The following is a 16,447-nucleotide window of genomic DNA, read 5'->3' on the forward strand; positions in this document are numbered from 1 at the left end:
CATTAAAATAGAAGATGTTAGGACCAAGTATGCTGTGCTATCTCTTGGAACTGTATTACTTTATATGGGTTGCACATGCGTCATACATCATACTAGAATATTGTCTCATTATTGATATAAAGTTGTTGAGTAGATTAGAAGTGTTCCAAGATAGAATGCCAATGCAACCACAGTCAGTTTAGTATCTGTAATGATTTCGATAATTGAAATTAGGGTTGTTGTTGTTGTTTTTTTTTTTTTTTCCTTTTCAGTGTGGATCCAACTAGATTGCTTTTAACATTCAATGTTTCAGTTAACCTTGGTGACAAGTATCACAAAAACACTGCCCTGCACTGGGCAGTACTAGCAGGGAATACCACAGTCATTAGTCTTCTTCTGGAAGCTGGAGCTAATGTTGATGCCCAGAACATCAAGGTAAAATTATCTTGTGTTTATTATGCTGTATAAAATGTGGCTCTTAATATATGAATTCCTCAATAAAAAAAATTTTCATAGACTGTGAAAATTGGAAGAAACTTCTTATTTAGTTGAACCCATTGCTTCCATGCAATAATTTGTTTTGAAAACTTGGATCATTTACTGTCATCTTTTGGTATTGAAATAATTTTTATAGTTTGGTGGTCTTTTCATTAGTGAGTGAATTTATGCTGGTTTTTGGAAATTACATTGTTTGTATTTTTGTAGATGAAAGGGAATAGTTTTCTAGATTCTTTTAGATCATTACAGAGAAGATAAGTTTGTATGTAGTTAGACCATATTATTCATAATAAATTTTAGTAATTCTTTGAATTGTTCATTTAATTGTCTTATTTTTTTTAAAGGTCAAGACTGCTAAACTTGATAAATATCTTTATGATATTTATAGGAGAACCTCCTCCCCACCCTAAATGGTGAACTAACCCAGGAAAAGTATAATAAAATTAGCTAAGCGCCACGCACTGTTAACATTTACATTTAGAGATTTGTATACATTTTATGAATATATTCAAGAGAATTCTATTGGTAGTCTCAAATTTTGGTTGATGCTTCTCATTTCTAAAGCTTCAGGATCCACTATGTCTTTAAGGAACAGGGTCTTCTTGTGAAATGACTGTCAGAAATAACTGTGCCCTTTGACAAATGTTCTTTAATTTTGGCTATAAGTCATAGTATTTTCTGAGTCATGTTTCATAAATGTCTAAAGGATATGTGCTAATTAAGTATGAAGGTAGTTCAGGCCACATACTAACCTGAAATGGCCAATCAAAAAGTAGGTATCTCTTGCTGGATCAGGGCATTTCTTTATGTTCCAATGTGTAATTTTTTCCTAGATTTGGTTACTTTAAGAAGAGAAGGTTAAACTATTATGATAAAATAGCTTAGACTGGTTGTTCATTATGATTTATTTAAGATTATAACCAATTTTCAGAAATGAGTCTAGTTACAAATATTAATTTTAGTTAAAAGTAATTAATGAAAAATAAGAAATGATAGAATCACATATTTTCTTTATTTTTTAAAACTTTCAAATTTTCTTGTCCTTACCCAAAGTTATCAGAAAAGTTCATTATCTGCCACTAAACAGGGCAAGAGGAAAATTAGCATACCATAGTGCCTGAGACATGATGTGCACTTTTAGTATTGGCTGAACAAATGAAGATATGCGTAGTCTTGAATTTTACCTAAGCTGGCATTCAAAATGATTCTTCCAGGATCCTTTCTGTCACTTCAGAAATTATAGAGAGATTTTTGCTTTTCCAAAAAGTTTTAAATAGTATCCTTTAAAAAGTTCACGGCACTGGGACTAGTAAATTAGGCTGACCCCAGGCCAAAAGGATAAGGAAGAAGTTTGACTAAGTGAAAAATTTAATGAGGTTTTCTCATATTTTACTATCTGAATTGCTTTCTAATATTACTTGTCTTTGCTACTAGACAGACATTACTAAAATGATCGTGCACTAGAAAAAACATTTCAATGTATTTAGTATTATCTTCTTGAAGAAACTGAACCGTTTCAGAATGGCAGATAGTAAGAGTCTGCATACCTTCTGCCAATAACCATAGTATGTTGAATACATAACAGTATATTGAAATTATGGTGATACTAAAGAATTATAATTGTAAAATGACACAGTTGTAGAATTTGAAACCAGTAGTTTATTTTTGAGCTTTATTTTTTTTTTCTATTTATATAAAATTTTAGGAAACCTCTTCAATCGTGATCTTTAAGTATTTGAGGAATTGTTTATAATTTAACATATCTTCAAATAAATAATGGAAAGTTGTGATTCCCATTAACCATTGCATAAATCTTTAATCTTAATAAAAGAAATATTATATAATGAATTTCAACAGAGAAGTAATGGTAACAGTAGAGAAATTATTTAAGTACTTTTGTACCTTTTCTTTTTATTGTCCTTTAAGTTCAGGCACATCAGGCTATTTGATACCAGGATCAGATAAAATGAAATGTAGTTTCCTTGGCTGGTAGTGCAATTTCATGTGAATACTTTGTAGAGTATAGTGACAAATAATGGAGCTAATTATTATGCCTGTGGGCATTTTATTCATGTAATTTTTTCCTGCACAATTTTATTAGTGTTTTAGTTTTTTTGACATACGTTCAAAGTTGGCTATTTTACAAGGTTATTTTAAATGTAATTGTCTAGTGGCTTCTAGGTGACATTATTTCTAAAAAGAATAAAAAATAAAGTTTAGGGAGGAATTCCATTTGCTCAAAGCAACATATATACTTTTAGCAAAAAAAAAATTGTCTTTTTATCCACTTTGCTTAAAAAGTAGACTTTTAATTAGATTGTGTGCATGTATAAATATGTATCAACAAAGCCCTCCATTATGTACAACCATAAGGTACCAAAAAAAAAAATGTGGGATAAAAAAGTAGATTTTTGTTTTAAACTCCACTTTTTATGTAATTAAAAGGATGAAATAAGTATCAAATGCCTTTTCTTCTGGGATCTGACATTCCCATTATGCATAAGTGTAGTTACCACCTTTTAATAAAACCATTTTCATTCATTTACAAATATTTGTTCAGTTATAGGTAGGCACAGTGTTTAAGATAGATATGATCCCTCTTTTCCTTTTTCTTTTTTTTTTTTTTAGTTGTAGATGGACACAATACCTCTATTTAATATTTTTAATGTGATACTGGGGAGCAAACCTAGTGCCTCACACGTGCTAGGCAAGCACTACCGCTGAGCCACAACCCCAGCCCGATCCTGTTTTCTTAGAACTTATGGTTTTTTTCTTTTTTTTAATATTTATTTTTTAGTTATAGGTAGACACAATACCTTTATTTTATTTTTATCTGGTGCTGAGGATCGAACCCAGTGTCCCACACATGCTAGGCGAGTGCTCTATTGCTGAGCCACAACCCCAGTACAGAACTTATGTTTTAATGCGGAAATAGACAATAAGTAAATTTTTAAAAAGACAAATGTAATTGAGTGATAGTACTGAGAGGGCCACATCAGTTGTGACTTGAAAACACTTCTGAGAAGATGATGTGTACTTTGAGAATCACATGATGAGAAAGAGTTGTGCAGAGATGTGGGAAAAAAACTTCCTTGTAGAGGACCATGCAAGCATGCAGGATGAGGTTGCTGTGTTTGAGGTGTAGAAATACAGACAGTTTGGCCTGTGAACAAGGAACTGAAGTCTCTTGGGAGGCAGGTGTCAGATTGTGCAGTGCCATGACGAGAATCTTCAAGTCATGGGAGGCAGTTAGAATGATTTATGTAGACTGCCTGTGGGATGTGCTTTTTGTTTTAAATATCTTTAAAATTTTACTTTGATTGGGGAAGAATGCATTGAAGAATTAAAAGAATGGAAAGAATAGAGGTCAGTTAGCCATTGTAGTGAATCAGGAAAGTAACTGATGTTAGCTTAGCATACCATCTGAGGAGTAGGGATGGAAAGAAATGAATGGAGTTGGAGATAATATTTTAGAGCAGAAATGAAAAGGTATACTATATAAGGGAATGAAAGAAAATATTATCAGTCACTTAGGTTTTCTTTTAATTGTCTTGTGATACATGTTGAGGTTGTATAGATTGAAGAGGAAATACTTTTTTGGCAGTGAAGTTAATAGGAATTAATTCTGTTTGGATTATATTCAGTTTGCAGTGATGTGGACTGTATTTAACTAATTGAATATAGATTGCTGCAAATTTTGAAAGGGAAAAAATTTAAAAATTGTTTTTTTTCCTTTGTCTAGAAATTTGACAAAGTTTATACCAATACTTTTTTTTTCATTTTAAAAGTCTTAGGAAAGAGAATCTTATTGATAAAAATGAATTGCAACAGTAGGATGTAGCCTACAAATCTGGATTTAACTCTAAAGTTATTCTTCAAAGAAAGTGAAAAAGTATACTTTGTGTAATAACTGCTAGTTGATCCTATTTCTTCTAAAATCCTAGTAAAATTAAGCTTAAATTTCTTAGAAATCTGCCTAAAGATTTGCTCTTGTAAATAAGTTGAGTAAGGAATTTACTTCTTTTAACATAAAAATGATTCTTCTATCAGTATAAGATAGAACTTAACTTTGAAAACAATTGATATTAAATGTCAGGCAATTTTTTGATCCTTGGAAGGATCAGGAATAGCTGTATACTCTATTATAGAGGGTCTCATTTTGGGGTCCACCAATGGACTTCCTAAAATTGTTAGAAAAAAGTTAATGTGAATCAGTATTTTATGAGGAAAGAATCATTGGCTTTCATCAGATGTGACTCCTTGAATTTAAGAACTCCAGCTATAGATAATAGTTACATAGAATAAGGTTGAACCTTTCCATTTAAGTAGCAACAGTGTGTGTATGTGTATGTGGGGTGATTTGGTGTAAGAAGAATAAAAAACAAAACAAAACAAAAAATTATGGCCTATGCCATAGCTCTTTTTTTATGGTAGTATCTCATTTGTGAAGTTTTTAAAGATAATATTTTATCCCCTAGTGTATGTTTTTGGTTAAGTAGGTTAATTTAGATGAATTGAGTTTGGGGAGAAAAATTAATCACTGAGTGCTGCGCAAGCATTTATGATCTCTTCTAAAATTATCAAAGAATAATTTTAGCTTTATGGAATGTAAAATTACTGAACTCTCATAATTAATTAATATATTTGAAAGATTTCTGGGTTCTTGAAAAGAGGTAAGAAACTTTTCAGAAAATAGTTGTTCATTACCTCTTCAACGCCTGACCTAGATGGTCTCTAATGAATTTTTCCTTAGTTTTTACAGTAAAATTCATTCTCATTTAAGGCAAAACTGAGTGATCTTCCACCTTAGACATAAAGTTTATCTGACCAAAACCCTTAAAGAATTTCTTAGCAGTTACACAGTCTATAAATACTCCATGTGAATTCTTGCTGAGGTCACTATTGTTAGTATTATTTTATTATTTTGGCTGAGACATGGAGTGATCAAAATATAGACTTGATTCAGAACCCTGCCTGGTTTTAGTATGATCCTTTAAATTAATTGCTTGTTTATTTTGCCAGCTGAATAAAATAGCTATACAAAAACAGTCAGATGACTAGAGGAGTTGAAAGATTTTTTTAAAGCTCCCTCAATCTTTTTGTCTAGGCAATCCTTAGGTGTCACATGGCCCTCTAGTGGAAGGGATGCTCAGCTGGACCGAGGCAACTGCAGGATATTCTCTGGGAGTTGTTACCCAAGGGATTGCTATTATTCAGGTAATATTTATAGTTTGGATTAATTAGCTGGTTCTGACAACTTAGGTGATGGAATTCTGGAATAAGCAAGGAGATATTTAAAATAAATATCCCTATTTGTGGAAGAGACACCTAGATTAGCCCATTCCTTATTAAATACCATTGATTTTGATATTAAAAGATTGGTTGGGCTTTTTGTTGTTATTGTTGTTTTGTAATAGTTGTTGCTGTTGGTGGTAGTGGTATATTTTATTTTTTGTTTATTTTTAATTTTAGTGTTTTGTTTTTTTTTAATCACATTTCAAACTTGATAAGTAATCATCTTTCATGAGTAAGGTACCCTAAGGCTTCTTATTCCTTTATTCTTTTTCACATGGTATTTTGAAAATTTTTTTTTATATTTTTCTGAAGTAATTTGAATATCTGTCTATACATTCATCAAATTTTGACAAACAATTTTCATTTCAGTTTTCTATTTGACATAGTAGAAAAATAAAGGAGGACATTAAATAAAGTGGAAATGTAGGTATCGATTTTGCCAAAGTAGAAATTCAATTTTAAATTAGTAAAAGCAAAAAGAAACCTATAGAATTGGGAATGTTTATTTCTTAGCTTGTTTAGTGCATTTTAGTTATACTTGCTTATACTCCCTGGCATTCTTTTTCTTAGCATTAAACCTGCTAGTTTATACCTTGTACTACACTATTTTTATCACTTCTATTCTCTTTGGAAATTTCTGGTTGGGTGAATGAATTTAAGATAGGTCAAGAATGCCAGTACAGTAGTAGCAGAATAGAACTTGACATTTCTTTTTCTTCCCTATTCTCTTCCTTTGACTCTTACCATTTTACTGAGATTTCTGGCAACTTGGTACTGTATATAGCAGAACGTTTTATATCAATAAGTATTACTAATCCATACAGAATATGAAATAACTGATAAATTAAGTGATAGCCTCTGATCCAGCAGGTACTAAAATACCTACTTTTTGATTTGCTCTCTAATATGTCAAAATGCAAGCAAAAATAGAATCTATAGAATAAGATGAGACAACACATTTTTTTTATTGTACTTTGGAAAATTGTTAACAGATATGTAATGGTTTACATACATAATTTTGACTTTAACTGATAGCAAAATGATGTAAATGAATTAATAATATGGTTGATTTATTTTTGTGGAAATTTAGTTATTAACTAAAGTATTCTGCTTTTTCTTTTATTTTAAATATAAAATTCTTATATTATCAGGGTGAATCAGCACTTGATCTGGCAAAACAGAGGAAAAACGTGTGGATGATCAACCATTTGCAAGAGGCAAGGCAAGCAAAAGGATATGACAATCCATCTTTCCTTAGAAAGCTAAAAGCTGACAAGGTAAACTCATGACTAAAGAGTTTTATTCTATAATCTTTTAAGTAAGATTTGTGGCCACACTTACTTAGCATGAGTATTCAGACTTTAATTTTGGCTTTCCCAGAGCAATTTTTACAATATTGCTTTAACTAGGATAAAGTGGAAGATAAATAGCAAAGTTTCTTAGAGCTCTACTTACTTGGTTTATGTCAATGTTGGTTTCCTGATAATTAAGAAGGATGGGATATGAAATTGCTTAAATTTCCATAGGCTACTAACATAATTTTTAGCATATTGATTCAACTAGCCTTATGTTCATTTGTTAGTATAGTAATAAGTCATGAAACATCATAGTCATAATATATATATTTTTAAAAACAACTGTAGTTCTAATTAATTTGAAATTTTTATTCTTTTGTGATATGTTGTAACTTCTATAGAGAGAAAATTTATGTTCTTGACTACTCCATGGAAAGTCCATTTTTAGATCTTTCATATACCTTTAATTTCCCCCAAAAGGGGGGGTCTAGATTTAAAATTTTTTGTGTGTTCCTCCAAAAAAGGAAAATTGGTTGACTGACAGTTTTTTTTTAGTATACTTAAATAATTTACAGTGTATCTTCTAACTTAGCAATAATCACAACTTGAGTGATATTAAGTTTTGACTACCGTCTTTATGTATGTCTTACTCAGGCTATTCTAGTGGTGATAGTAATTGTTTAAATTTAACATTGATATGTTATCAAGATGGAAAGATAAGTTTTGAATAAAGGGAAAGCAGTGTCTCAATTACATAACAGGTATTCAGACTCCTTGATGAGCTGAAAAGTTCACTAGTTTATTACATAAACATCAGAAGAATTAGATTTATAGTTTTTGAACTCTTTTCAAACTTCATAGCTAAAAATAATGAACATTTTCCACATCATGTTATTGTTTCCAGTTAATTATTAAATATGGTACAGAAAGTGATTTATTTATTTATTTTGATGTTGCTTTGTCTTCTAAACTTGGAGCCATTTTGCTCAACAGGGAAAAATAGCTAATGTCTCATGATAATTTTGCTAGTAATAAAAATATCTTAAATTACTCTGTAAATATTGTAATCTTAACTTTTTTTGTTGTTGATTTTAAATATTTTGAAGTCTTATTTTGACATACAGTCAGATGAAAATAACATTTAAATACTAGATGTTTAACAATTTGCAAAGTTACTTATTATAGCATTAAGAAACTATGAGGTTTATGAGTTTGGCAATTATTTCTTTTTAAAAAGAGAACTTCTTAAAAATTTAGTAGAATTTTTAACATTTGTATGTTATTGTGAACAGTTCATAAGTTGAATTTCTTTCCTGTTTTTCTTTCCATTAAGGACTTTAAAAATGCTAAGTTTTGTTTAAAAGATTACTGAGGCTGGAGCATAGCTCTGTGATAGAATGCTTGCCTGGCATGTGTGGAGCCAGGGTTAGATTCCCCAGCACTACCCCCAAACCCCAAGAAGTTACTAGTTAAAAATATATGATGATTGAAATCTCTGATATGTGAGATTAAACATCAGTAGTTAAGTAGACTCTTCATTTTCTTTACATTTCATATTAGAAAAATTTAAATCATGAACATGATTTTTTTGCTAGCCTGTGAAAGTATGTTCTATATTTAGAATTAACCATGGGGGTGAAAAACTAAATAAGAAAATAGTGACACTTAGGACTCAATATTATTAGAAAAATCATCCTTTGAAGCAAGAAGTGGAAGGGGTGGATATTTTAGGACAGTGCTAATAAATAGACATGGAAAGAATCTTGATTTTAGAAAATGATTTTAAAAGCTCTTAGGATTTTAAACAGATTTATAGGTAATCGTGAACTGCTTAACAAGTTAGAGGAAAATCTTTAAATTAGTACTCTCAACATTTAAAAATATATGATCCCATTGTTAGTTAAATTTCACATATCCTTTTAGAAATGTTTATTGATTATGTAAAAATAAATCTTGGAAGATTGAATACATACTCCTGTTAAATACTACTAAAATCCCTGAACATTATATACAAAACAAGTGTAATAAGATTCTTGAAGATGGAGAGAACAAAGGCTAAGTGTCTTGGGATTCAGGACCTGAAGAAGGACATGGTGGTGAATTCTATGGGTTTTCTGTTTTGACCCATGTACCCTAGACTAGGGGCTGGCAAAGCTGGCCACTCAATACTATCCAAATGTATACAGACAAAAATAGCCAGAACAAAAGCACACTCTAGTCAGAGAGCCAAAAAAGAGGCACCCCAGCGAGACAGAAATCTTCTAAAAAATAACTGCTGTCCCATAGCCAAACACTAGAGAAAAACGTGTGGCTCTACCTTGCCTCAGAGCAGCAAAGTCCCACTGCTTAGCCTAGATTTCTACACTTACCAGGTTGTAATGAAATGCCCCACCTTCTCTCCCAAGGTGGGACTTTTATTGTCATTGGCTGTTAATGAAGTCCTATCTCTACCCCTAGCAATCCTACCTCTTCCAGCCAGAGAGATATCAGAGGTATACTGAAGGGTGGAACTTCTAGCCCTTGCCCAGCATTAATGAGGAACCTTCTCCTCAGGTGGCAGTGTAAGCTAAAGTAGGGGTCCTGGACTTTTATCCCACCTGAAGAGGAGAGATTCCTCCCTACTATCTCTTTGAAACTGTTTCAGAAGAATCCATCAAAGAGAAAGTTCAATAAGATCCCTAATCTCAAAGTACCCAAAATATCCAGGTTTCAATTGAAATTTTCTTGTCATATCAAGAACTAGGAAGATTTGAAACCTCATGAAATAATTGCCAACACTATGATGATGGAGGTTGAAATTGTCTGACAAAAGATTCTAAAGCAGCCATCATAAAGATTTCAACAAGTAATTATGATCATGATTGTTATGAACATAAACAAATAATTATGAACATGATTGTGAAACAAATAAATAGCAAAGAAATAGAATGTAGAATATAAAGAAGAATCCAATGGAAAATTGAAAATTACAGGAACCAAAATAACAATAACAACAACAACAAAAGACCTCTCAATGGATAGGTTCAACAATAGAATAGAGAGGACAAAGGAGAAATTCAATGATCTTGAAAATAGAACAATAAAATTTACCCATTTTGAATAGTGAAAGGAAATTGGAGGTTGAGAGGAGAGGAACAAAACCTCAGGGGCCTGAATATGATCCCACATTGTTATGATTAGAGTCCTAGTAAAAAGGAGAAAGAGGATGAGGCTGAAAAAATAAAGATAAAATGACGAAAAATCCCCAAATTTGTCAACATACAAATTTACAGATTTAGAAGTTGATCAAACTTTCAAGAAATCCTCACTAAATACATCATAGTCTAACTTCTGGAAACTAGAGAAACAAAAAGAAAATCTTAAAATCCTCTTACCAACAAGGGAAAAATAATTCAAATGACAGATTTTTTAAAAGTCAGAAACCATAAATGCCACAAGCAACTTGTACAGTTTTCAAATGTTGAAAGAAAACTTAATTCAAAATCCTGTGTCTGGTGAAAGTGTCATTTAGGAATGAAGGGGAAATCAAAACATTTTCAAAACTAAAGAGAACTTAACACCAGCAAGTACCCTGAAAGATTGGCAAACAAAGTTTTTTAAATAGAAAGGAAATAATAAAAAGAAGGAATCTTAACGTTAGAATCTGGTAAGCAAAATTATGGGTACATAGAATCTTCTTGTGTCTTCTAAATTATGCTTAAGAATTGAAGCAAAAATTATAATAGTTTGATGTGGTTCAACAATACTATACATAAATTAAAACAGAATTCTAAAATATGTTATAGTAACCCCCAGGTAGGCAGGAAAGGGGGAAAAAAAAAAAACAATGGGGAAAACAACAAAACAAAAAATAAAATTGCATACTTATTTAACCCAGGATTGAATTCAGGGGCACTCGACCACATCCCCAGCCCTCTTTTGTATTTTTTTAAATTTAGAGACAGTGTCTCACTGAGTTGCTTAGCACTTCACCATTGCTGAGGCTGAACTCACGATCCTCCTGCCCCACCATCCTGAGCTGCTGTGATAACAGGCTTGCGCCACTGTACCCGGCAAAATTGCATACTTTGACATATCAATAATTATGCTGAGTGTAAAATGGTCTAAGTTTACAAATAGAAGACCACTATTGACAATGTGGATTATAAATTGTTTTCCAACTGTATGCTTTTTACAGAAACTCATTTGACATATAATGATACAGGCCAATTGAAAGTAACAATGGAAAATAATGCTACCATGATCCCAAAGTCAGATAAAAACAGCCCAGAAAAGAAAACTATGTAGATCATTATCCCTTATGAATGTGGACTTAACAATTCTTAACAAAATATTAGCAAATAGAATTAAGCAATATATAAAAGGAGTTACCATGACCAGGTGAGAGTTTTTCCCTCCAGAGATGCAAGACTGATGCAGTATTCAAAAAATTAGTCATGGAGTCTACTCTATTAACAAAGAATAAGTTCATGACCATGTTAATTAATGCAGAAAAAAACATTTCATAGTTGAATGTCCATTTATGATAAAAACTCAAGAGAAGTTCTTCAGTTTTATAAAGAATTGTTATTTATATAACTCAAGTCTGTCATTATACTTAATGTTGAAAAACTGAATGCTTTCCCTTCAAGATTAAGAACAAGGCGAGGACATCCCTCTTATTGCTCTTATTTTACACAGTGTTGGAAATTCTAGCTAGTGCATTAAGTCAGGAAAAGGAAATTAGAACAAACAGGAACAAATAAAAATATCCCTATTTATAACTAAGCAAGGTCACAAGATGTAAGTTATTTTTAAAAAAACCTACTTTCTTCATATTTGCCATAAGAATGTAGAAACTACGATTAAGAAATTAAGAATTAGAATGTCTCAAAAAATTATTGAAACATTTAAACATAAATCTAACCAACCGAAAATGTAACTGTATGCTGAAAATCAAAGATGCTGATGAAAGAAATCAAAGATGATCTGAGTAAATGGAAAGATGTATTGTGTTTATGAACTGAAAGACTCAACAGTTAATATTTCAGTTGCTCTAAGTCAATATACAAATTAATGAATTCATCAAGATTCCAGCAAGAGATTTTGTTGTATATAACAAAGATTATTCTAAGATTAGTATGAAAAGGTAGTGGATCTAGAAGAGCTGAAACACTTTTGAAAATGAGGAATCACTACGAATTTTCCTGTTACATTTTGATCTATTATGTACCTACAATATTTAATTACTCTCTGATATTGCTGGAGGGGATAAACTCATAAATAAATGGAACAGGCTCTAGCTTAGCAATAGAACCACACAGAAATGCTCACTGACTTTTGAAAGAAGTGCAAAACCAGTTCATCAAAAACAACCTTTTCACCTAATAGTTTTAAAGCATTTGGATACTCAGAGGCAAATAGATGAGTAAGTCAGTCAATCTATCTTTCTTGACTCATACCTTACACCTTATACAAAAATTAACTCAAAATGATTGAGATTTTACTGTATGATGTAAAGCACTTTTAATTATATGTTAGAAAAAAATGAAAAAAAAACCAATTATAGCGCTAGGTAAAATGTTACTAGATTTGATACAAAAAGCATTATCTATAAAAGGGAAAAAGAGAAAAAAATGATATCATGCAAATATAAAACATTTGTTCTATTCAAGACCCTATTAAAATTCCAAGAAAGTCTGTAGTTTACTTAATAATATTGTACCAGTTTTTTAGCTTCCAGGCTTTCATGATTATACTATGGTTCTTTAAGTTGTTAACATTAAGGGAAAAATATATCATCCAATTAATGAGTGCAAAATTCTATTTAAATCTATTAGATCAAGATGAATGTGATATTCAGGTCTTCTGTGTCCTCACTAATGTATCTGCTTGATCTACCTAATATTAAGTATATTTAAAATGCCTTACTGTGATAAGGGGATTTGTCAGTTGCTTCCTATTGTTGTCAGTTTTTACTTAATATGTTCTGAAGCCTCATTTAAGATGCATTAAATTTAAAATACTTTATCTTCCTGCTAAATTATAACTCTAATACTATAAGGTAAACTTTTCAATTTCTAGTAAAGTTTACCAACAGATTTATTTTGAACAGCATGAAAATTAATGCATCTTTTTCCATCTTTCTTATTTTCACCTTTCCGAGTCCTTTTAGGTATGTCATTTGTAAACAGTGTATTGCTGAATTTTATTTCTTGATCCAGTCTTTACAAGAATAATAAATGTTTTAGATAGAAAAATAAAGACCCTATTAAGAGAATGGGAAGACAAGCTATAAGCTGTAGACAGATAATATTGGCAAGACAGATATCCAACAAAAGACTAGTATCCAAAATATGTAAAGGAACTCTCAAAACTCAGAAGTAAAAAATCAAAGAATCCAATTTAAAAATAGTTTAAAGACCTGAAGACATATTTCCTTAAAGAAGGTATACAGTTAAGCAGATAAGCACATGAAGAGATGTTCAACATTATCAGCCAGCAGGAAAATGCAAATTAAAACCATAGTGATTTACCTATTGGAATGACTAAAATGGTGGAGATGTAAAATAAAATAAAATAATACCTAGATAACAGCTTGGAAGTTTCTTTGGAAAAAAAAAAACAGACATGCAATTACCATATAACTTAGTCATCTCTCTTGCAGACATATCATCCTTGTATATGAAAACTTACTTTTACACTAAAACCTATACACTAATGTTCATAGTAACTTTTGTTTATAATAGCTCCAAACTATAAAAATTGTGCTGTCCTTTATTGGGTGAATGGCTAAATAAACTGTGGTGCATCTATACCATTAAATCAAAGCAAGAAAAAAGAATGAATTAATAATGCAATAAATTGGATGAATCTCCAGAGAATTATTATATAAAAAAATATTATGGGTTATATACTATGTGACTCCATTTATATAAAACTCTTGGAATTATACAAATGAAGAACAGATAAATTATTGGTTGCCAGGGGTAAGGAGTTGTTGGAGGTAGAAGGGAACTTGGCAAAGTGATGGAATATTCTGTGACTTGACTGAGTTGAGGTTAAATTCTGGTTGTGATAATATCTTACCTCTAGGAGAACTTACTCACAGGGTACCCATATCTGTCTATATTATTGACTACAACTGTGTTTGAATCTGTAATTATTTCAAGATACAAAGTTTATTTAGAAACAGTTTGTCCAATAGTAGAATCTAGGTAGTGGTTATGAAGGTATTCATTGTAAAATTCTTTCAGATTTCTTATGTAATTTAAAGTTTCCATAAAGGTAGGGCAAAGTAGATTTATCATATCAATATAGCAGCACATCATCAATTCATCTTTATAATGTCATCTCACACATATTAAATGATAGTTTGAAAATTTTTTTGAAAGAAAATATGTCTTAGAGATCCTACACAGATATTTATCCAATGAAATAAAAAAATCATTTATGAAAATGATTGTAATGACAAAACTGGAAACAATTCTGATTTGTTAAGTGGGGAATGGATAAACCTAGCAGAGGTACAGAATAGAATACTACTCACCATTGAAAAATGAACAAACTGAGATATACCACACAGCAATATGGAAAAATGCTAGATACATTCTCTAAATGAAGAAACCTGACTTAAAAGGTTACATTCGTTATGATTCCTGCAAAGAACAATTTACAGGGATAGAAATCAGATTTGTAGTTAAACTGAGCTGATACTGGAGGTCGGGGAGTAGATTCGGGGATTGATAGAACTGTTAATGTTACCTTGGCTTTGGTGCAAGTTATACCATTCTAAGTGTTAGTCAAAAAATTAGGGATGGGGTTGTGGCTCAACAGTAGAGCACTCGCCTAGTACATGTGAGGTCCTGGGTTTGATCCTCAGCACCACATATAAATAAATGAAATAAAAATATTAAAATAAAAACTTAAAGAATTGTACTCAAAAGTAAATTTTTACTATGTATAAAAAAGTATCTCTATTTTTAATGTGACTAGTAATTGAGGGAGAACAAGTGTTTTAACTAAAAACAAATGAAATTGAAGATAATTTTAGTCTATCTTCTCTCCTGCTAGTACCCACATAATCCTCCAAGTTGAAAAACTCTGATATCTTCATAAAAGTTCACATAAATGTAGAAAAAATTTAGATTAAAAATTAGATTAATTATTGGACTACAATATTAACTGATGTTGATATTTATTAATCTGTTACAATTACATTCATATTAGAAAAAGTGAGTTATAATGGTTTAATTAGGGAAAATATGGTCATTTATATAAAGAAATATTTTATTTCACTAGAAACCATAGTATGAAAACAGTGCTAAAAGGTATAACATAATCTTAGCCTTCAGAAAGATAAATCAAAGAGGAAAATAGTATTTATATTTTCAGCTTTGTTGGGTCACAGCTGAGTATCTCATAGTTTTGTCACGTAAGGTAACTCAAGAAAGACTTGATTAGCTGCCCATAAGGTTGTGAGGGCTGTTACTTTGAAGAGATAACAGTTTGTGTTTCTCTGAAGACAAAATTGTGATAGATATTATAAGGAAGTATATAGGGTTTATACTTGGCAAGTGTGGACTTTCTAACAACCAGCCTCAAACAGAAATGAAATGGAACTCCTTGTGGAGTTTGGCACACTCTGTCTTGATTTGTGTTCAGAGGCACTTGTCTCCATTCTGTGGGTTCCGGGAGCCTGAAGATTATTTGATTTTATTCTCATCTCATTTTAAGGTTTTGATATACTGTTACTTTATGTCATTTAGAATGTCTTCTCTGGGTTAGGTTTCCTTGTTCTGATGGAGTACTTAGACCATAGTCATTTTGATTGTCCTCTATCTAGTTATCAATGTCTTTGTTAAAATGGGATGGTTTTTGTCGTGAACTATTTTCTAGTCTCCATGATAGCCTGTGGTTCTGCAGCCTTCTGTATCTGACCATGTAGAGACTACTTCTATAACTTCTATTTTCCTTTTCCACAATCTTAACAAAGTCCTTTTGAATTGTTTAGTATTTGTCTCCAGAAGACCACTACCTTGAATAATACCTGCACATAACAGGCTATTTTGAATGAATTTCACTCTGTCTTGCATACTTTCACAACAATTACAATGATTCAGATTGAGGTTACTTCAAACTTGCAAAAACTTTCTAATTATTTGTTTCTGTACAGGAATTTCGGCAGAAAGTAATGTTAGGAACTCCCTTCCTAGTTATTTGGCTGGTTGGGTTTATAGCAGACCTAAATATTGATTCTTGGCTCATTAAAGGACTAATGTATGGTGGCGTTTGGGCTACAGTACAGTTTCTTTCAAAGTAAGTATGTTGTTTTTAAACTATGTTTTTAACTGTACATGAATTTTATTTATTTATTTATTTGTTTGTTTGGTACTGGGGAT

The 16,447-nt window shown here is 31.3% G+C and overlaps 1 protein-coding gene across 1 annotated transcript in view; it reads left to right on the forward strand.

The window, feature by feature from the left end:
• The window catches only part of Zdhhc17 (zinc finger DHHC-type palmitoyltransferase 17), a 99,606-nt gene that overhangs the window by 58,372 nt on the left and 24,787 nt on the right, over window positions 1–16,447 (forward strand). Inside the window, exons 7-9 of the mRNA XM_046430661.2 lie at window positions 252–414; window positions 6,924–7,049; window positions 16,222–16,364. Of these exons, the coding sequence (XP_046286617.1) occupies window positions 252–414; window positions 6,924–7,049; window positions 16,222–16,364 (432 nt within the window). The remainder of the gene's footprint in view (window positions 1–251; window positions 415–6,923; window positions 7,050–16,221; window positions 16,365–16,447) is intronic.

This window comes from Marmota monax, unplaced genomic scaffold (assembly GCF_021218885.2).
Source record: "Marmota monax isolate L192 unplaced genomic scaffold, Marmota_monax_Labrador192_F-V1.1 WCK01_AAM20220418_F8-fsc00056, whole genome shotgun sequence".
NCBI lineage: Eukaryota > Metazoa > Chordata > Mammalia > Rodentia > Sciuridae > Marmota > Marmota monax.